The sequence below is a fragment of the Balaenoptera acutorostrata genome, chromosome 3 (genome assembly GCF_949987535.1).
Source record: "Balaenoptera acutorostrata chromosome 3, mBalAcu1.1, whole genome shotgun sequence".
Taxonomy (NCBI): domain Eukaryota; kingdom Metazoa; phylum Chordata; class Mammalia; order Artiodactyla; family Balaenopteridae; genus Balaenoptera; species Balaenoptera acutorostrata.
Window position 1 is genome coordinate 153,984,371 of NC_080066.1, and position 21,317 is coordinate 154,005,687.

General features: G+C 48.5%; 1 protein-coding gene and 1 pseudogene across 4 annotated transcripts in view; one reads left to right on the forward strand and one right to left on the reverse strand.

Annotated features, from left to right (window-relative positions):
* FLVCR2 (FLVCR heme transporter 2) overlaps positions 1–21,317 on the forward strand; it is a 65,616-nt gene that overhangs the window by 42,549 nt on the left and 1,750 nt on the right. For 2 of the 4 annotated variants that reach the window (XM_007184486.2, XM_007184487.2), the window contains exons 4-10: positions 3,629–3,696; positions 4,882–4,985; positions 15,455–15,565; positions 16,378–16,483; positions 16,634–16,745; positions 17,333–17,388; positions 19,348–19,392. In XM_007184486.2, coding sequence (XP_007184548.1) covers positions 3,629–3,696; positions 4,882–4,985; positions 15,455–15,565; positions 16,378–16,483; positions 16,634–16,745; positions 17,333–17,388; positions 19,348–19,392 — 602 coding nt within the window. Of the gene's footprint in view, positions 1–3,628; positions 3,697–4,881; positions 4,986–15,454; positions 15,566–16,377; positions 16,484–16,633; positions 16,746–17,332; positions 17,389–19,347; positions 20,965–21,317 lie in introns of all 4 variants that reach the window. The other 2 variants (XR_009007569.1, XM_007184488.2) reach the window with 2 other exon arrangements.
* On the reverse strand, positions 13,187–15,171 carry LOC103014293 (ras-related protein Rab-15-like; annotated as a pseudogene).

Sequence of the window (21,317 nt, forward strand, 5' to 3'; positions counted from 1 at the left end):
TTCTGGTTTGCAGCAGGGTTGAGAACCTCTAAAGTAGGTGTGCTATGGGTGATTCTCTTGAAGCCCCTTCCCATCCCAGCTGCCTCCATGTTAACCCCAGCCTCTGACGGCCTGGACCTGGTCTGTGATCTTCCTATTCCCAAGGCCATTTATCCCCAAGTTTAAGAAATGCCAAGGGTTTTTGTTGTGTTGTTGTTAAAATGCGGATTCCTAGCCCCAATCCAGGGGAATCAGATTTAGTTGGTCCAGGGTGCAGCCCAGGAATCTGCATTTTTAGACTCTGAGACTTTCTAATGCCAGTGGTTTCTAAATGCCACCACCCTTTGAAAGAAATTAGTCTTGACACAGGAGAGAAACTCAGAGTGATGACAAGTCAGTCCCTTCTGCCTTCCTAAAGCTCACCCCCTCAGTGACCTGCACTTCTCCCAGATGGCTGATACCAGGGGTGACCAGGCCTTTCAGGGGCCATCACATTTCCTCACCTGGCAGGCTTACCTTGTTGGGGATGATCATACCCGAATATAACACAGTCACCTGCATTCCTGTAAGAGGTACTTATGCACAGGGCAGAGCACACATTTCATTCCTTCCCTTCAGTGTGGACACCGGACCCTTTGGTTTGGGCAGTGGAGAAGACTTGTGCCGTTTAACTGTGTCTGGCAACCTTTGGCATTATGGGAGGGACATCTAGATTCAAGAGTGATTCAGAATTTCTAATTCCTTTAAGGTTGGACTGTAGAAAGAATTGGAAAGAATGGTAGCCTTCCAGGGTGAACTCCTGCTCCCCTCCACATCCTCCCTACCTTAGCCCTGATTCCGTCTCCTGTCTGGCTGGGAGCAGGGGATGGTTACTGGTAAACCAAACTAGTCTAGCAGAGCCAGTAGGTCTCAAACTTTGAGCCTTATCAGAATTACCTGGAGGGCTTGTTCAAACACAGATTGCCTGAGGAACCCCACTCCCAGTGTCTACAGCAGGAGGTCTGGGTGGGGTCAGGATTTGCATTTCTAACAGGCTGCCGGGGATGCTGATCTGGAAGTGATTTCTCTAAACCTTTAAGCCTCACGAAGCTGCTCAGCCTCTATAGCCTGGGTTAGCCTGATCAGGACTGTTTCTCCACATTTTTCAGGGTCAGGAAAGTGCTGGGGTTTTTTTCTCCCTGTCCTCCTGGATTTCGCAGTTTCCTGAGGATTCTGCCCTCCTCGTTCATTCCAGGTGGGCACAAGCTGAGCTTGACCTCGTGCATGCCCAGGCCCCTGGCCCCGTTAGGCTGAGGGGCAGGAAGGGGGCTGAGTTCATCCTCCTCCCTGCACGCTTCTCCCTGACACCCGCCCGCATTTCAGGAATGTGTCTCTTTGTAGGCTCTCTTGACCCAGGAATGGAGTTTCCGAGTGGCTGGGTGTGTGGTATGAAGGTGAGGCGGGTATACTTGTTGGGTGAGAAGTTGCCGAGAGTCTCAGAGTCCTCCTGACCGTGAGTGTGGCAGTTGCAGTCACATTTGGTGACACCTCTGCGTTTGCCGACTGACTGTGGCCCTGTGCCCCTCAGGAGGTGGCATTGAGCTCAACCTTGTTGCATCCCTGAGGTGACCTGGCTGGGAGAGGCTGGGGCACGAAATTGCCAGTAACCTGAGCTGGGGAAATCATTGAGGATCCGTTCTGTAAGGATATGAAATCAAAGGTTTAAGATGAAGGACCTGGAGTCCATACAGTCTGGGTTTGAATCGAACCCTGCCTCTTACTACCCGTGTGATGGTGGGAAGGGCAAACCAAACTCCCTTCCCCATTTTGCAGGAGAATTTGACCTTCACTTAACTTTGTATCTCATTCCTCCGGGAACCTGACAAAGGGAGTAAGTCAACTGCGTTTAGGCAACACATTGCTTCTGATAAGAATGACCTATTGTGATATAAATGACTGCAAGTGAGCTGGGCGATCTTCTTACCCCTGTTGGGAAGCCATTCTTTGTGCTTCTCTTTCCACTGGCCTGTCCTTTACGGAGATCCTGGTAGCTATCTATGCCTGTGGATGAGTCACAAGCAATAGTGGCTCCTGGGAAGGGTTAAGCCAGGGTGGGTGCCATACCCACCTTTGCGCTGAGCTGTCACCTCCGGGGCAAAAGAGAATAGCTTCTGAATGGCTCTGTGCACTGGGGTTCTGTGGACTGGCTCCAGAGAAGAGGAGCTCCCGAGGCTGCCCTGTCTATGAACTGTGTCCTCTCTTACATGCTGCTAAGTGGACCTAATGCCAGGCGTGCCAGTGGTAGTTGTGTGAGCCTCAAAATTAGTTAAAATTAAAAAGACTCCTGGTGGGCCTTCCAGAGTGACCTCTGTATTTGTTTTTAAAATCTGTGTGCATCTTTCTTACCTACAAAATGGGAATGAGAATCTTAGCTACTTTCTAGGATTGTTATGAGGATTGTAAGGTGTTTAGAAAAGTGCCTAGTACATAAGTGTATGCTACTGCCATCACCACCACCATCACCATCATCACCACCGTCACCACTACCACCAGCACCATCACCACCATCATCATCACCATCATTATGAAGGGAGGGCAGAAGGCCCTTCTCCTTTGGATCCGTTTCAGTCTCATCTTAGTTACTAAGTCACTGTATGGCTTTTGACAAATAACCTCATCTTCTAAGGACAGATTCTTACAGTATATGCTAGGTGCCCCATTTATTTCTTGGATGAATCAATAAATTAGGAGAGTCAACTAAATGCTCTTTAGGGTCCTTTATGGTTTTGAATATAAGATTTTGTGTGATGTTGAATCTGAGAAAAAAGTTGGAGGGATGTGGAAAGAGGTGAGAATCTACCTGCAGAGGGAGTGTTGTCAGGGGTCAGAGGTCTGGAGCATTCTGGTGAGGGGACAGGTCATCAGGAAGAGGTGGAAGGGGTCCAGTACTTCTGCTGGCCCCTTAGGTCAGGCCAGCGCTTAAGAGGAATGTAGATGGCTCTGACTTGGGAGTAATACTTTCTGGAGCCTGTGTTTCCAGGACAGGGATAAAGGGATGAGAGGGCAGTGGTGTGTGGCTAAGAAGAGGTTCAAATGGTTAGTTTTGGTTGTTTTGGAGTATTTCTTCTTGAAACACTACCTCCAGTGGCAACAAGGATGAGGAGTTCTTTTTTTTTTTTTTTTAATTTTTCTAGATTATACTCCATTTAAAGTCATTAGAGAGTGCTTGGGTTTTTTTTTTGTTTGTTTTTTTTTTTTAAGATAGTAGTCATCTTTTCTTTTTAAATTTTATTTATTTATTTTTGGCTGTGTTGGGTCTTTCGTTTCTGTGCGAGGGCTTTCTCTAGTTGTGGCAAGCGAGGGCCACTCTTCATCGTGGAGCGCAGGCCTCTCACTATCGTGGCCTCTCTTGTTGCGGAGCACAGGCTCCAGACGCGCAGGCTCAGTAGTTGTGGCTCACGGGCCCAGTTGCTCCGCGGCATGTGGGATCTTCCCAGACCAGGGCTCGAACCCGTGTCCCCTGCATTGGCAGGTGGATTCTCAACCACTGCACCACCAGGGAAGCCCAAGGATGAGGATTTCTGACCTCCCTCACCACTGTGGGGAGAAGCCCGCAATGGCCCCAACAGGAGAATGACCCTAATGCTGTGTTTCTCCCTCCCTCCTTCAGGTCTGAATGCTGGTGCTTTTTATGCCTTGTCCACTCTGCTGAATCGCATGGTGATCTTGCACTACCCGGTAAGGGTGTTCCCTAAGCTTGCTGGGCCCTGAGAGAAGGAGGTTTCTGGTCTGTCTGGGCAGGAGCTGGGGTGGCAGCGTGGTATGGTGTGTGCTTCTGAGATTTGGAGGGAGGCGGCCCTGGGTCTCAGCCCCAGCTCCGGTGGTCCTTAGCTGTGTAATAAGCTGGTTAGTGCCTTGAGCTCTCATTCTCTTTTCTGTAAAGGAAGCCTAATTACTTACTGAAAGATTGATTTTAGGATTAGAAAGTAAATAATAAGGTTTATATATGTAAAGCGCATAGCATGGTGCCTGGCAACACAGTAGGTAAACATATATACACATAGAATCACATATGAAATAAACTTAGCTGTGAAATATGGGCAAGATTTAATTTTAAAGTCTTATTTGCTCAGCAGAAAGCATGTTTTAAATGTTTCCAGAACCAGCGAGGGCTGGATACTGGGAATGGGACACTGAGTATCCTGGAGTCGGGATCCCGGGTCCAGCCCTCTTCTGAAAGGTTGAGGGTCTCACGCTTGTGGGAGGGGTGAGCCACCGTGGCTGAGCGTTCCAGTGTTGGAGGTTGACAGGTCTGAGTTCACATCCTGCCTCTGCTCTTACTAAAGGCCTCATGACCTTGGGCTAGTAGGTTAATTTCACTGTGCCTCAGTGTCTTCATCTGTAAAATGGAGAATATTGATTAACCTTCTGGTGGGGAATTAGGAGAATTAAATGAGATGATGCTATAAAATCCTGGCTTTGAATAAACGCTCAAAAATATATAATTATTATCTTCCTATCTCTTCAAAAGTGATAACTGAAAAAACCTAAGTATGGAATGTTTGGATATACATAATTCAGTTTTTCCATCTGTGAAACGGGAATAATGATAAAGGTTTGCTATAAGGTTTACATTTAAAGAAATCCATCTAAAAGTGGTTTCTAAGGACAGAATTTGGTTCACCCCAGCATCCAGTATAATGTACACACATCCAGGGTTATATTATGTTGGGAGGAGCAATTATTCTAGGATTCTCTCTCCACTGGCAGCTTCTTACAGGCCATCTTGTCCTGATACTTTCTGAGAATTGGCTCTAATGAAGCCGGAGTTACTTGCCTTTGCCCCTTTGCCCTCTGCTGACTGCGCCCTGTCAGATATCTTGTCCCATCACTGAGCAGTCACTGGGGCTGTGGTTTCCCCAGGGTGAAGAAGTGAATGCTGGAAGAATCGGCCTGACCATCGTCATTTCAGGAATGCTTGGGGCTATGATCTCAGGTATCTGGCTGGATAGGACCAAAACCTACAAGTAAGTGACTCTTCCTCTTGGACTGAATCGGGGACCCTTGTCTTGAAATGACATATTCATTAGCAACACGGCTCCAAAGATGTGGGTTTGGCAGCTGGGGGTCTGAGTGGTCAAGTGGGGAGTTCAAATGTATCTTCTCTGAGCCTCAGTTTCCCCATTTATAAAATGAGGGAAGCAATGCCTGCCCTGTGGGGATCGTAGGAAGGTTAGAGATAGGGGACATGAGGCCTGTCAGAGTTCCATCCCCCAAGTAGCTTGTGGAAGGAGCAGAGGAAGGAGAAAATAAATGTGGAAAAGCATCAACAGTTGGACAGTTCGTGGAAACTCCACAGAGTGGGGACGAGGAGGTGGGTCCCCTGCCCTGTTCCCATAGCTCCCCCGTGGAGCCCATGGGGTTAACTGAGGTGCTCTGTGCTTCCAGCAATTTACAGTGTTATTTTGCAATTGCTTCCACTTCATTGGTAAGTATTACGACATGCTTTACTCCTGATTGCCCAGTGCATTTCTAATAGCCACGAAGATTTTAGTGGATGTCAGGCTAATCCAGGACGCTTACTAAAAATACAGATTCCTGGGCCCCACCCTCATGGATGCCAATTCAGTAGGGGAATCTGCATTTATAAAAATCAACCCGGATGCCTCAATTCAGTAGCCAGCCTTGGGGAAAATGCTCTGGAAACAGAGGCCCAACTTGTGTCTTTCCTGTGCTCCGCATGCACTGGGCACTCAATTAATGCTGGCCAGTAGGGCAGCTGCCAGGCCAGAGTTGTCCTGCTCTGGGGCAGATCAACATTCTGGGCTGCTTTGTCAAGGCCTCCAAAGTTCCCAGTGTCTGGAGGCAACAGACAGTGGCAGACCTGTTCTCTGCCACACAGATCCGCTTGTGAGGCTCTGGTCAGACCAGGGCTCTCTCTGTCTGCCTTTGTCAAAGGCCAACCCTGGGGACGTGGCTGCCTGGCTTGACACGACGAGGAGCCCAGCTGGGCTTAATTACTGCTGGTGGCGCTGGGCTGCCACCTCGTCTTTGCCGTATGTCAGTTGTTTGCTTTGGGCAGTGAGGACTGGCCACTCCCGAACCAGGGCACAGCAGCGTCCCCTTTTCTGGGCTTGCTGTGTGGCAAGAGAAGGGAGGGATTGGAATGTTGCCTGGGCAGGGATGTGGGCAGCCAGATGATTCAGGTGAACTAGAAAATATGGTGAAAATACAGGGAAAGGTCTGGGGAGGACACTGCAGAATCCTGCTGCCACCAGTTCCTAGTGTCACTTGATGTCTGCATCCTACAGTCAGCATGGGACAGTCTTCTCCCTGCTCTACTACTTAGGCAGAGAAAGGGTGAGAGAGCTCTGTCATCTGGTCATTTTGGTGCCAGTTCCCTTTTCCCTGAGCCTCCCAGATTTGTCCTGTTTGGTTTGGAGGCTGGAAATTGGATGGTCAGGTCCCTTTATCTCTGGCTGAGACTACAGTTTTGTAGACAGGCTAGTGGTTTAAGAAGAAGCTATATGTAAACAAATATGGGAAAGATGAGCTTGTGGGGTCAGTGAGGGAGATGGGTGTCCTTGGAGTTGGGTTCTGCAGAGGGGGAGGGACTGGATGTGGGGAGCAGGGGGAGGAGGGATGAAGCTCCTCTGCCCTCAGCAGCTGCTTTGAGGACCCAGGAGGGAAGGGCATCCTTCAGAGGCTGTTGGTCTTTTCCAAAGATGCAGCCCCATCCTGTGTTAGTATTCCTGTGTGTGGGAGTAGAGGGAGCACAGGTTTCAAATCCAACCTCTGGGTTCAAATCTTAGCTGTGCACTTCCTGGGCAGGTGACTTTGGACAAGTAACTTGACTGGTCTGAGCTCAGTTTCCTCATCTGTCATATTAGGAAGAGTCATACATCTCTTTTTTTCCTACCAGTTTTATTGAGATATAATTGACATACAGCATTGTATAAGTTTGAGGTATACAGCATAATGATTTGATTTACATACATCATGAAATGATTGTCGCGATAAGTTTAGTGAACATCCGTCATCATATATAGATACAAAATTAAAGAAATAGAAAAAAATTTCATGATGAGGACCCTTAGGATTTACTCTCAACAACTTGCGTGTATAACATACAGCAGTGTTCATTATATTTATCGTATTGTACATTACATCCCTAGTACTTACTTACAACTGGAAGTTTGTACATTTTGACTGCTTTCTTCCAATTCTCCCTCCCCCTACCCCATCCCCACCTCTGGTAACCACAAATCTGGTCTCTTTTTCTATGAGTTTGCATGCTTGTTTGTGTTTGAAGTATTATTGACCTACTACACTATGTTAGTTCCTATACACAACATAGTGATTTGATGTTTCTATACATTTCAAAATGATCCCCAAGATAAATCTAATTTGGATCTGTCACCATACAAAGAGATTACATAGTTATTGACTGTATTCCCCACACCATACATTTCATTCCTTTGACTCATTTATTTTCTGACTGAAAGTTTGTACCTCTTAATCTCTCTCACCTGTTTCTTTCCTCTCCCCCATTCCTTCCCCTCTGACAACCATCTGTTTGTTCTCTGTATCTGTGACTCTGTTTCTGTTTTGTTTGTTCATTTGTTTTGCTTTTTAGATTCCACATATAAATGATATTATATAGTATTTGTCTTTCTCTGTCTAAATTATTTCACTTAGCATAATATCATCTAGGTCCATACATGTCGTTGCAAATGGCAAGATTTCATTCTTTTTTATGGCTGAAATATATGTATATGTACCACATCTTCTTTATCCATTTGTCTGTTGATGGGCACTTAGGTTGCTTCCATATCTTGGCTGTTGTACATAATGCTACAGTGAATATAGGGGTAGTACATATATCTTTTTGAATTAGTGTTTTCATTTTCTTGGGATAAATGCTCAGGAGTGAAATTGCTGGATCATCTGGGTGTTCTACTTTAAAATTTTTCTGAGGAATCGCCGTACTGTTTTCCATAGTGGCTGCACCAATTTATATTCCCACCAGCAGTTCACGAGGGTTCCCTTTTTCATGTACTTGTTGGCCATCTGTATGTCTTCTTTGGGAAAATGTCAGTTCAGATCCTCTGCCCCCTTTTTAATTGGGTTGTTTGTTTGTTTGTTTGTTTGTTTAAAATTTATTTATTTATTATTTATGGCTGTGTTGGGTCTTCGTTTCTGTGCGAGGGCTTTCTCCAGTCGCGGCAAGCGGGGGCCACCCCTCATCACGGTGCGCGGGCCTCTCATTATCGCGGCCTCTCTTGTTGCGGAGCACAGGCTCCAGATGCGCAGGCTCAGTAATTGTGGCTCACGGGCTCAGCCGCTCCGTAGCATATGGGATCCTCCTGGACCAGGGCTCGAACCCGTGTCCCCTGCATTGGCAGGCAGATTCCTAACCACTGCGCCACCAGGAAAGCCCGGGTTGTTTGTTTTTTGATGTTGAGTTGTATTAGTTCTTTGTATATCTTGGATATTAACCCCTTATCAGATATGTCTTCTCCCATTCAATAGCTGGCCTTTTAATTTTGTTGATAGTTTCCTTTGCTGTGCAAAAGCTTTTTAGTTTGAAGTAGTCCCATTTGTTTGTTTTTTGCTTCTCTTTCCCTTGCCTGAGGAGATATATCAAAAAAAATTACTAAGACTGATGTCAAACACTATACTGCCTATATTTTCTTCTAGAATTGTTGTGGTTTCAGGTCTTAAATTTAAGTCTAATCCATTTTTTTTTTAACACATTTTTTTTTAATTTATTTATTTATTTTTGGCTGTGCTGGGTCTTCGGTTCGTGCGAGGGCTTTCTCTAGTTGCGGCAAGTGGGGGCCACTCTTCATTGCGGTGCGGGGACCGCTCTTCATCGCGGTGCGCGGGCCTTTCACTATCGCGGCCCCTCCCGTTGCGGGGCACAGGCTCCAGACGCGCAGGCTCAGCAGCTGTGGCTCACGGGCCCAGCTGCTCCATGGCATGTGGGATCTTCCCAGACCAGGGCTCGAACCCGTGTCTCCTGCATTAGCAGGCAGATTCTCAACCACTGCGCCACCAGGGAAGCCCCAAGTCTAATCCATTTTGACTTTATTTTTCTGCATGGTGTGAGAGAGTAGTTGAGTTTGATTCTTTTGTGTATAGCCGTCCAGTTTTCCCAACACCATTTATTGAAGAGTCTGTCTTTTCCTCATTGTATGTTCTTGCCTCCTTTGTCATAGGTTAATTGCTCACATAAATGTGCGTTCATTTTTGAATCACTATTCAGTTCCATTGATCTGTGTGTCTGTTTTTTGCCAGTACCATACTGTTTTGATTACTATAGCTTTGTAGTATAGTTTGAAATCTGGGCAAACTGATACTTCTAGTTTTGTTCTACTTCCTCAAGATTGTTTTGGCTATTTGGGGTCTTTTGTATTTACATACAAATTTTAGAATTATTTGTTCTAATTCTGTGAAAATTTTCATTAGTGTTTTGATAGGAATTGCATTGAATCTGCTGATTGCCTTGGATTAGGTTGTTTATTTGAGATTTTTTTTGTTTGTTTCCTGAGACAGGCTTGTGTCACTATAAACTTGCTTCTTAGAACTGCTTTTCCTGTGTCCCATATATTTTATTATTTATTTAATTAATTCATTTATTTTTTTGACTTGAAATATTCTTTATTTTGTAAACATCTGTGTTTAAAATAGATGAACCCTGCTCACAATTCATATCCTGGACCCAAGACACAGCACACAAAGTTCACAGGGAGATGGTGGGGCTCAGGAGCAGGTGGAGTGCCTGGGGCTGTGCCGAGTCTCAAGACAACAGGTGCAAAGGTGGTGAGGAGTCAACAGGCAGGCACACCTGCTCAACAGTCTAAGGCCAGGTCCCAGGCTACCTCCGGGACTGGAGAAGTTTAGGGGTGAGAGGCTGACTCTGGTACCTCATGAGCATAGCTGCACCCTAAAATCCCAACCCCTCTCCTGCCCCATACCTCTCCCCAGCTGTGGCCCTTATGGATGGGGCTTCTCAGGCCATAGAATCCTAACCCCAAGTTTTCCCTTCCAGAACCCCTAGGGTACAGTAAAAATATAGTCCCTCTTCCCTGAGGGGGCTAGGAGAGAAAGGCAATGGTGCTTGGCCAGATCTTCAGGGAAAGCAGTGACACTGACCACAGGTTGGAGCCAATGGCCAGTATAACTTCCCCTCCCTCGAGTCCCTGGCTGAGGGCACACTGAGAGTTGGCACTGCTGACCTCCCCACCCCAGAGTGATGCTGCAGTTTCTAACACCTGAGGAGTTAGTCCTCAAGGAAACATCCTCAGCTGTGGTCATGACTTCGTCCTAAAGAGTCAGCTCTTTACATTTCTCATTAGCCGACAATTTATAACTATTCCTGCCTTCCTTTTCCTTCCACTACGATAACTCATCCCCCATTCCTTCATCCTGAGCTACCCTCTCCTGCTCTCTCCTGATTTGATAAGAGTCAGAAGGAAAGGTTTGGTGATTTCTTCCCCCAACCTTTTTTTCAGAAGAGTAAGGAAGTGGGGCTCTTAATTCTTCACATGTGTGTGTCCTGGATTTTAGTCTTTAATTAGTGAATGTTCGATGCCCAGTTTTGTTTTCACTCCAGTGCCAGCCATGCAATGCAGCTTAAGACTGATCCTCCTCCCTAGGCTTCTCCCATCTTGGGAAGGTGGGGAGGAACGCTACTAGGGCTGGTAACTGACTTGTTCCCTCCTTAAAGGGTCTCCTGCAAACTACTCTTGGACCATATGGGGTTAAAGAAACTGCTTCCTGAAACAAAGGGTCCTGGAGGAGGGAGTCCGCTTCCCTCCACCTGTAGCCACAGTGCAGTTGGCAAACCCTCAAGCCTCTGAGTCAGGAGCTAGAGGAACAAGATGAGCACTTGGTCTTGAAGGCTGAAGGGAATAGCACCAAGCATTCCTACCCAGGGCTTGCCTGCTTTTTGCCCATGAGCTCCCTGCCCTTCTCCCACAAACTTTGGGTCTCGGGAAAGCCTTGAGAGCTGAAGGCTGGGCTTGGTGAAAGACCACCAGCATGGTTCCGTCACCTCTCACCTGCCAGGGTGGTGGGGAGATGCCCATCTTACATAAGAAATGGAAGATTGCTTTGGCTATTCGGGGTCTTTTGTGTTTCCATACAAATTGTGAAATTTTTTGTTCTAGTTCTGTGAAAAATGCCAGTGGTAATTTGGTAGGGATTGCATTGAATCTGTAGATTGCTTTGGGTAGTATAGTCATTTTCACAGTGTTGATTCTTCCAATCCAAGAACGTGGTATATCTCTCCATCTGTTTGTATCATCTTTAATTTCTTTCATCAGTGTCTTACAGTTTTCTGCATACAGGTCTTTTGTCTCCTTAGGTAGGTTTATTCCTAGGTATTTTATTCTTTTTGTTGCAATGGTAAGTGGGAGTGTTTCCTTAATTTCTCTTTCAGATTTTTCATCATTAGTGTATAGGAATGCAAGAGACTTCTGTGCATTAATTTTGTATCCTGCTACTTTACCAAATTCATTGATTAGCTCTAGTAGAACTACCATATGACACAGCAATCCCACTACTGGGCATATACCCTGAGAAAACCATAATTCAAAAAGAGTCATGTACCACTATGTTCATTGCAGCTCTATTTACAATAGCCAGGACATGGAAGCAACCTAAGTGTCCACTGACAGATGAATGGATAAAGAAGATGTGGCACATATATACAACGGAATATTACTCAGCCATAAAAAGAAACAAAACTGAGTTGTTTGTAGTGAGGTGGATGGACCTAGAGTCTGTCATACAGAGTGAAGTAAGTCAGAAAGAAAAAAACAAATACCGTATGCTAACACATATATATGGAATCTAAAAAAAAAAAAAAAAAAAGATGGTCATGAAGAACCTAGAGGCAGGACGGGAATAAAGACTCAGACCTACTAGAGAATGGACTTGAGGACACGGGGAAGGGGAAGGGTAAGCTGGGACAAAGTGAGAGAATGGCATGGACATATATACACTACCAAATGTAAAACCGATAGCTAGTGGGAAGCAGCTGCATAGCACAGGGAGATCAGCTCAGTGCTTTGTGACAACCTAGAGGGGTAGGAAGGAGGGAGACACAAGAGGGAAGAGATATGAGGATATATGTATATGTATAGTTGATTCACTTTGTTATAAAGCAGAAACTAACACACCATTGTAAAGCAATTATACTCCAATAAAGATGTTAAAAAAAAAAAAAAGAAAATGAAATGGAAGATGGGGCCCAGGAATTCCTGCTGCTGCTGAATTCCCCTCTGCTTTGCAAACTGCTGTCCCGGCTCTTAACCTGATATATAGGAGCTGGCTCTTCATTTCCAAACACTCCCCTTCCTGGAGTGTGTGGTTGGCCCCAGGGCTCTCCTTGCCCTGCAGTGCCCTCAGGCCTTGGTCCACATCTTTAAATTCGGGGGCAGGGAGAAATAGTGTACACGCTGCAGGGCAGGTAGAGAATGAAGGTTACTTCTTATCCCTGCCACCCCTCATCATTTTTTTTCTTCTCTGAAGCTCAGTTCCCTCAAGAGGCAGGAGGGCAGGCAGCCAAGTGCAGTGGAAGCTGGGGATGGGGGTGGGGGGAGGTGTAGGACAGCCCCAGGCGTGGGGACCACCAGTTTGGGCTTTCCTTCCTCTCTTGCCGTTCCTCTTTCCTCGGTCACTGGGGAGGCAGGCCCATGGCACAAGAGGGGGCGGTGGGGAGGAGAGGACGGGAAGAATTTCCCACAAAGCGGGGTGGGGCTTCTCCCGGAGCAGAGCAGGGAACGTGCCCCTGAGCCTTAGTCCATTCCCTCGTCCCGGCAAAGAGGGAGGCATTGAAAGGTGCTGTACCAGCAGCCACACGGGACACGTGGGGGTTGGGAGGAGGGCTTTGATAGGAACACAGCTGAGGGGAAGGGACAGAAAGAGAGGTGTGAAGAAGCGAGGAGAAGTGGAGAGGAGACCAGATGCACTGAGAGAGAAGGAACCTACAGTGGCCTGACTCCAGACTGGGCCATCGTCTGGGACCTCGGGGTAGTGAGGCGGTGCTCGTAGCACATCAGGGGCTCGAGGCAGGCCTGTGGCTGGGGAAACAGGCTGGAGGGGGCCATCCCGGGGGGGAGGGCGGGGGAAGGGGGGCGAGGCTGCTCCTCGCAGCCAGGCAGGGGGAGGAGCAGCGGCCGAGATTCCACAGGGTCACCCGAAGGAGAAGAGAAGCAGGGCAAAGCCCAGGCTCCCTGTGTGCCCACAGCCCTCCTGCGGGGAGAGGGGACTGTGCGGGGCGGGGGTGCTCCACGCAAGATACTCAGCACCAGCAGGTTTTCGAAGAGTTCTCCGGGCCCTCGGGTTTGCCCTCATCCTCCTCCAGCTCCTCCAAGGCCAACTCATCGTTGGCGCGTGTCCGCAGACCTTCCAGCTCCTTCCTGTGGGCCTGCAGCACCAGCTCCGTCAGGCGCGTGAAGGACTCTTTAATGTTGAGGCTGGTGCAGGCACTTGCTTCATAGAAGTCCATGCCATACTCTTCAGCCAGGTGCTGCCCTTGCTCTCTTCCCACCTGCCGTTTCTGCTCTTCATCAGCCTTATTCCCTGTAAGGATCTTCTGGACACCTTCTGGTGCATTCTCATCCACATCACTGACCCACTTCATGATGTGCTGGTAAGAGCGCTCACTGCTAATGTCGCAGACTAAAAATATTCCCTGGGCCCGTCGATAGTACTGCTTTGTGATGGTCTGCTATCTCTCCTGCCCCGCTGTGTCCCAAATCTGTATCCGCACTTTCATGCCATCTACCTCTATGGTCTTCATCTTAAAGTCAACACCGATGGTGGAGATGTGCAAGAAGTGGAACTCGTTGTCCGTGAAGCCGCGCGGCAGGCAGGTCTTGCCTACCCCAGAGTCCCCGAGTCCCCGATCAGCAGCAGCCGGAACAGCGCATCGTACTGCTTCGCCGTGGCTGGGCCGGAGCGGCGGGGGGCTGTGGGCCGGCGGGTGGGCGGGAGGGCGGGTGGCGGGCTTGTCCCGGCTCGGCCGGGGCCATCGCGGCGTGCGCCCCACCCTCCTCCTCGAGAATGGCGCCGGAGGCGAGAAGGAAGCGGGGCCGGCTCGCACCGCCTCGCCGCCGCTTTCTCGGTGCCAGGAATATATTTTATATTGTGTTTTTTGTTAGTTTATCTCCAGGTGTTTTTAAAATTTCTTCTTTGATTTCTTCGGTGACCTGATGGTTGTTTAGTAGATAACTGTTTAGCCTCCGCGTGTTTGTGTTTTTGGCACTTTTTGTAGTTGACTTCTGATCTCATAGTTTTGTGATTAGAAGAGATGCTTGATATGATTTCAGTTTTCTTAAATTAGTCGTACTTTTCTTGCATGGCTTTTGCAAGGGTTGAATGAAATAATAAATGCATGTAAAGCACTTAGCAGAATCCCTGGCATCCAGTAAATGCAGTGTTAGTTTCACATAACCACAGTACACACCTGCTGGCAACCCCTCTGTGTTTCTGGCTTCAGCAGAGATGAGTGAAGGCTTTGAGCTTTCATAGTCTGAGTTCCCACGTTCGTGGCCAGAGCGCAGAAAGATGTGCAGAGTCCCTGCCCTCAGTCAGTAGGACAGAGAGGGATGCAGGTCCCAGTGCAGGAGTCAGGGCCGCAGCAGAGTCCTGAGTGGGCAACATGGGGGGAGAGGTGTGGGGAAGGGCACAAGCAGGGTGAGCCAGAAACAGAAACCAGCAGGTTGCTGAGGGTCCTTCTGAGGGACCAACAAGGGGAAATGCAACTGGGAGTGGGCGGAGCTTTCTCCCCTCGGCTTTGGAGTCAAGGACTTAGTTCAGGGCTGGAGAATGTTCTCTCTTAGTTGCCACTGTCAGGAGCAGAGTAGTTCAGATTCAGCAGGAAAAACGGTGCTGGACGTGTGCAGGTGGCAACAGGAAGAACTCAAGGATGACAGAGACTCTCACAGCCAGGGCTCTGCCCAGCATTGTCCTGGGGTCTGGGGGCAAAGCAGACAAGCAGAACGGGCTTCTGGGGTCGTCTGCATGCCACTGCCGCCTGACCACAGCTGTTGTGTGTCCCATTTGTTTTTTCAGTGGGGGAGGAGGAGAGGAAAGGGTTATGCCTTCTTGCTTGTGGGTAGGACGTGACAAGTCCAGGTACAGCGTGATCTTGTTGAGAGGGTTTTGCAGGAGAACACACGTGCCGCAAGATGACTTCATACTGTCCTGGTCTTACCCTTTGTAGCTCTGAACACAGTGTGATCATTGGTCCAATGTCCATCAACCTCATGGACAGAAAATTCTATGAGAGCAAATAGCTCAAAGAAGTGGGCTTGGCATGCAGTAGGTGCCCAGTAGATAGAAGGTGGGACGGAGGGAGAGAGAGAGGAAGGAAGGAGGGAGGGAAGGAAGGAAGGAATGGAAGGAAGGGAGGGAGAGAGGGAGGGAAAGATCCTGTTAAAGTCCGCAGTATATGACTCAACTTCGTTGCCTCTGCTTGTAGGGAGACAACTTTGGTGGTCTACATCATGGCTCTGGTGGGCATGGTGGTTTACACGTTGACCTTGAACCTGGGACACCTGTGGGTAGTGTTCATCACGGCTGGTGCAATGGGGTAAGTTTCACCTCTAACCTGCTTAACTGGAAAGCTCCACCCATGGTTCCTGAGCTGCCAACATCCTAGGAAGCAATAGGTATCCCTCTGCTGCCTTCTCACTGACCTCCTGAAATGTGGAAATGGTGGCCAGAGGTCAGGTTCACTTGTAACACTTCGAAAGTCCACCTGGGGCTTCCAGGCCCATCCATGCTGTTGGGATGGACTGTGTCCTTCACAGATCTCTGGGAGGCTAGGAAATGTATGGAGTCTTTATTAGCTCTGCCTGGGACAACATGGCCTCAGAGAAAGTACACAGGGCTGGGAATCAGAAAGTGTGGGTCCTGATTTCAGTTTTGCTGTTGACTATCTATTAGACCACAGGCACCTCCCTTAATCACTCTGAGACTCAGTTTCTTCATCTATAATTTAAGATGAGTGGCCTGCCTTGTGGAGTTGTTGGAAAGAATGACAGAGATAGCGGATGTGAAAGCAGCAGGAAGTGTGGTGCAGGTGTAAGAGAGCAGAGCTGGAATTTTCTAGACTTGTATGAGAAAGTGTAGGAAATGGTACCTCTTCCACAGGGGTCTCTACTCAGCTTCACCTCCCACTTGTTTTCCTGTGGGCGGTACGTGTGTGTGTGTGTGTGTGTGTGTGTGTGTGTTTGTGTGTGTGTAATGGCTGCGTAGGGGATGGCCTGATTTTCAAGGGCCTGGCATGTCTTGATGGAAAGAAAGAGAATAGGAAAAGGAGTTGTAGGGCAGGAGATAGGCTCCCTTTTCTCCTTGTTCCGGAAGTTCTCCATCACCTTGTTTCTGTGATCTGGGCTTCAGCTTCTTTATGACTGGCTACCTCCCGCTGGGATTTGAGTTTGCTGTGGAGCTGACATACCCAGAATCAGAAGGCATATCGTCTGGCCTCCTCAACATGTCTGCCCAGGTAGGCCTCTCATTTCGTGGTGGCCCTAGAGCCGTGGCTCTTTGTTCCCTGCTGGGCTTGTCCGGTGCAGACACTACATTATGGCAGCTCAGCTCCCCCGTGGGCTGGTTGGCTGGGCCCTTGTTTCCAGTCTTCTCTGTGCCTTTGCAGGTATTCGGGATCATCTTCACCATCTCCCAGGGCCAGATTATCGACAACTATGGAACCAGGCCTGGGAACATCTTCCTGTGTGTGTTCCTCACCCTTGGAGCCGTCCTCACTGGTGAGTCAGGGCCTCAGGACAACATGATGCTCTGACTGCTCATGGGTTTAGGCTGTTGGCAGTTTGGCACCCAGTGCCTTGATTGATCATACAATTGGGGGTTCATGTGCAGTGGGGCAGACGAGAGGGCTTGTTAGGAAGTCTTTGGGGAGGCATTAGCATATTTTGGTGGAATGAGCTTGGGTTTTGGCCCCAAAAGACCCTTGTTTGAATCCTATACTGTGACACCGACCTCCATAGCTGTTTGACCTTGGGCAAGTGGACCCACTTCTGGGAGCCCCACTTTCCTAATCCATAGACTGGGGATTGTTGTGAGGATTGGAGCAATGTGTGCAAACTCCCTGAAAATATCAGGGATCTATAAATGAAGGGCAGTGTCATCACTGGCTTCTGCCTGTCAGGGACAGCAGTGGTCCCCAGGCTTATCAAGTTGGCTGACTGAACCTCCAGATCCCTGGAATATCTGAAGGAGGTGGGATACCTGTGGCCCTTAGGAGAGTGAGGGCTCCCTCTCGTGGATGAACGTGACCATTGCTCTGCTTGATAACTGTCTCTTTTGCCCTTCCTTCTGCAATCCTGGACCTCAGCATTCATTCGGGCAGATCTCCGGAGGCAGAAAGCAAACAAAGAAACTCCTGAGAATGTGAGTATGTTGGGAGCTGCTGGGCTGAGATCTGGGTCCCGGCTTTGCTGAGGCTGCAGCAGCAGGGGTGGGGAGGCTCCCAGAGTGACAGGTGGCTATGAGAGCAACTCAGCATCACGCACGTGGAGACAAAGAGTTTCCTTGGGAGCTGCCTCAGCCCTGCTTTTCTGCTGCCCCGTCTGGGCTCTGCTCCCGCTTCCTTCCCTTCTCCTGGCCTCCCTGCTCTGGTCCCCGGAGCTCCTCACTGTGTCACAGGCTGCTGAGCAGCACCCGCCCCTGGATCCTGAGACACGTCCTCAGGCCCTGTGTCCTCTCCTTTCAGCCTGGGGTTGGTGACTGGAGAGGAAAGGTGGCCACCTGGGGCCCCCATTCTGTCATGGTGGTGGTGGCCTCGAGACAGTGGCCCTCTTGGCACGTGACAGCCCCCCAGGCAGTGCCATGGGATAGAGGGATCGGGGCCAATGGGTTGCCATCAGGGCTCTAAAAGGACAAGTCAGGAAGCAGGAGTTGATGGTGATGGAAGGGGAGAGGACCAGGAGTTTGATCTAGAACAGAAAAGTGTTTCCCATAGCTCTTAATTGGCTGGGAAGTATTTTAACCAAAGTGTTAGGTGTCAAATCTGAGCCAGGATGAAAGGAATTTCAGCTCTAAGAGCGTAGTAGGATTTTCTTCAAAAACAGAACAAAACACCCAAAACTTATTACAGAGTTAATACATATTCTGTAAAAAAGTACAGAAAGGTGTACAAAATTTAAAAGTCATCCTGTAATAGCATCAGCTAGAGATGAGATGCTGTTTTTCTACATTTTCTTATGCATATCTGTGTCCACATATGATATATACATATAGATATATGTATGTATTTTTTCAACAAAAGTGGAATCTTGTTCTATGTGCCTTTTTACTTGTTGCGAGTGCTTTATCAGGTCATTAGTCTCTTACAACATACTTTTAATGACTGCACAGTGTTCTAATGACCGCACATGGATAAACATGATTTGTTTAACGGTTTTCCTGTCCGGGAACATTAAGGTTGTTTCTGATTGTTGTTATAAATGATACTGTGATTAATGTCCTGGAGCTGAATCTTTGGACATGTTCTTAAGCACAGTATTTCCCCGAGAAATGGATCAGTGGTCATGCCCGTTTTTAAGCTTTGATGTGTATTGCCAGACTGTCCTCTAGAAAGGTACTGTCAATGCTCCCAATGCTCACTGCTCTCACAGTGTATGAGGCCAACACTGAGTGTTTATCATTTTTAAAATTCTTTGCCAATTTTCTAAGGCAAAAATGTTATCTGAAAGAGGTACATTTAGCGCTTTAAGAATATGTGTTGGCAGATGGATGCTAATCTTTATTTCCTTACTGTTTGTCCTCTGATCTCACACTCTGGGGTTGGCAGGTAGCAGCAGGGAACAGGTGGAGGGAGGTGGCTGGGACTGGACATTCAGCGGGGACACAGGGAAAGCCTGAGACAGGAGTGTTATTCTCAGCAGCCTGTGAGAACTGTGGCATCACCACTGTGGAGATGGGTTTGCCCCTGTGCCATGGATGAGGAAACATGTGATTCGGGACACTTTGGCGAATATATCCTGAGCCTGGGGAAATGGTGCCCGTGATAACAGGATAGGTTTCTCGTGAAAAGGTTTCAATTTGAAATGTGATGCCTTGTGTCAAGTGATATGTGATTTTGCTATGTTTACTTTATAATCTGTATTTCCCTGGGCAGATAAAGGCAAACAGAAGAAAGTAAAGGTCACCTATAGTCCTAGCGCCCAGAGATAACCTAGTAACATTTCGTCATTTCCCAGTGTATTTTCTATGAATATGCTTGTGCACATTGGGTTTTCTACCCTGATTGTTTCCTTACTAGAGCTTGACAACCTTTCTACACCATTGCACCCCCAAAACCCCACATCTACCTATACACATTTCCATTTCCTCTTGTTTGCTATTTAGGTTGTTCCCGTATTTCACAGCCAGATCCTTGTCCACGAGGACCAGGTTTGTTAATCCAGGATGGAGGTGTTGGCTCGTCTGAATGGACTGTGGGAAATAGCACCGAGTAGGACCAGGAGGCCAGTCTGGTGCCAGTCCGGTGCTGTCAGTGTCCTGGATACTCACTGTGTGTCTCTGCACCTCCCTTGCATCTGGGGGAGCCTGGTGTGATGGGGGGTCAGAGTCATGCTGGGCTAATGCCCAGGGAAGCCAGCGCTGTCAGAGGGCATCCCTGCAACGGCTGTCATTTGACACTCCGAGGTGGTGGGTGTAAGTGGGACCTGCGAACTGTCACAGGGATTCACTCTCAGCTCCAGGTGAATGCAGGGCAGGCAGCGCATCTGGCCAGAGCTGCTCTTTCTTTTTTTTGTTTTAACATCTTTATTGGAGTATAATTGCTTTACAATGGTGTGCTAGTTTCTGCTGTATAACAAAGTGAATCAGCTATACATATACATACATCCCCATATCTCCTCCCTCTTGCGTCTCCCTCCCACCCTCCCTATCCCACCCCTCCAGGTGGTCACAAAGCACCGAGCCGATCTCCCTGTGCTATGGGGCTGCTTCCCACTAGCTATCTGTTTTACATTTGGTAGTGTATATATGTCCATGCCACTCTCTCACTTTGTCCCAGCTTACCCTTCCCCCTCCCCGTGTTCTCAAGTCCATTCTCTACATCTGCGTCTTTATTCCTGTCCTGCCCCTAGGTTCATTTTTTTTTTTTTTTTTAGGTTCCACATATATGTGTTAGCATATGGTATTTGCTTTTCTCTTTCAGAGCTGCTTTTTCTAATCAGTGAAGTGTGTCATTTTGGTAGAAGGAGCCAGAACTTCTGGCTGGGGGGTCATGACTGACCTTCACGGCAACAGTCTGCATTTGGGTTTCCATTCTTCTTCCAGTTAGTAGTTCTTGGCCACAGAGGCACTAAGCCCTGTTTGATTGTGATTTCAAGGTGATGGCTCTGGAAGAGGCGGGAGCGTGTGCATGAGTGTGTCAGAGAGAGGAGACAGCCTGAGTGGCTGAAGTCGGCTGCTGGCTGCCTGAGTGAGGGCTTCTCAGGGCTGAGGCCGAGCTGGTGCCGAGAAGTGAGCAAGATGGAGAACAGGAAGCTGGATCTGCCGCTGTTATCTCTGCCACAGGCTGCCCTGAGAGTGTCCTTGGAGAGGGAGTGCCATATGTCCAGCTGACGTGCCCTGGACGTGCTCCTCCAGCCTCGATGGTGGGGGCTGTGCGGGGCGGGGCCTGTGCACGAGGCCTTGTTGGGAACTGGATGAGCCCCTGATGGAAGAAGCCAAGTGTTCCTAAAACGGCAGACAAATGCCCAAGTTGGCCGCTGGCGCCTAGGGGCCTCACAGAATAATTTCCATGTATAAATCCCACCCAGCTAACAAGTGTGACCCAGAAGGTCTTCTAATCCTGTGCCATTCGCCCCCAAGAAAACTGAAGACAGACTGACCCAAAGTCACTTTTTCTATGCGGAAATTATATATACATTATTTTCAGCCCCGGAGTTGACATATGCCATTAAGCATCCTGCCTTTATAACAGTTCTCTGCTGCATCTGTTCCACGCACACGGTAACAGTATTCCTCATCCTGGGGCTGCCCCTGACCGGGGGTGGTCAGCAGTCCTGAGGGAGGTGCAGACCTGGCCCGTTGCACAGCCGCCTGGGGGTCCGTCCAGCTAGGCTGAGGCTGTCAGAAGGGGGAGGAGGGTGAGCGGAACTCAGTGGCACTCGCAGTGAGGTGGCCCGTGGTGGCTGTGGTGTCACAGAAAGCTGCCTTTTTGTTCTTCCTTTGATCCTGTCGTGATGGTGTGTGTGTCTGGGGAGCACACTTGTGGCCGGGCTGGAGCTTCTGTTCCTGTTCCCTTTGTCGCTGTCAGGGGTGCTGAGTGCCTGGGACTCTGGTTTTCCCCGCGGATTACAGGC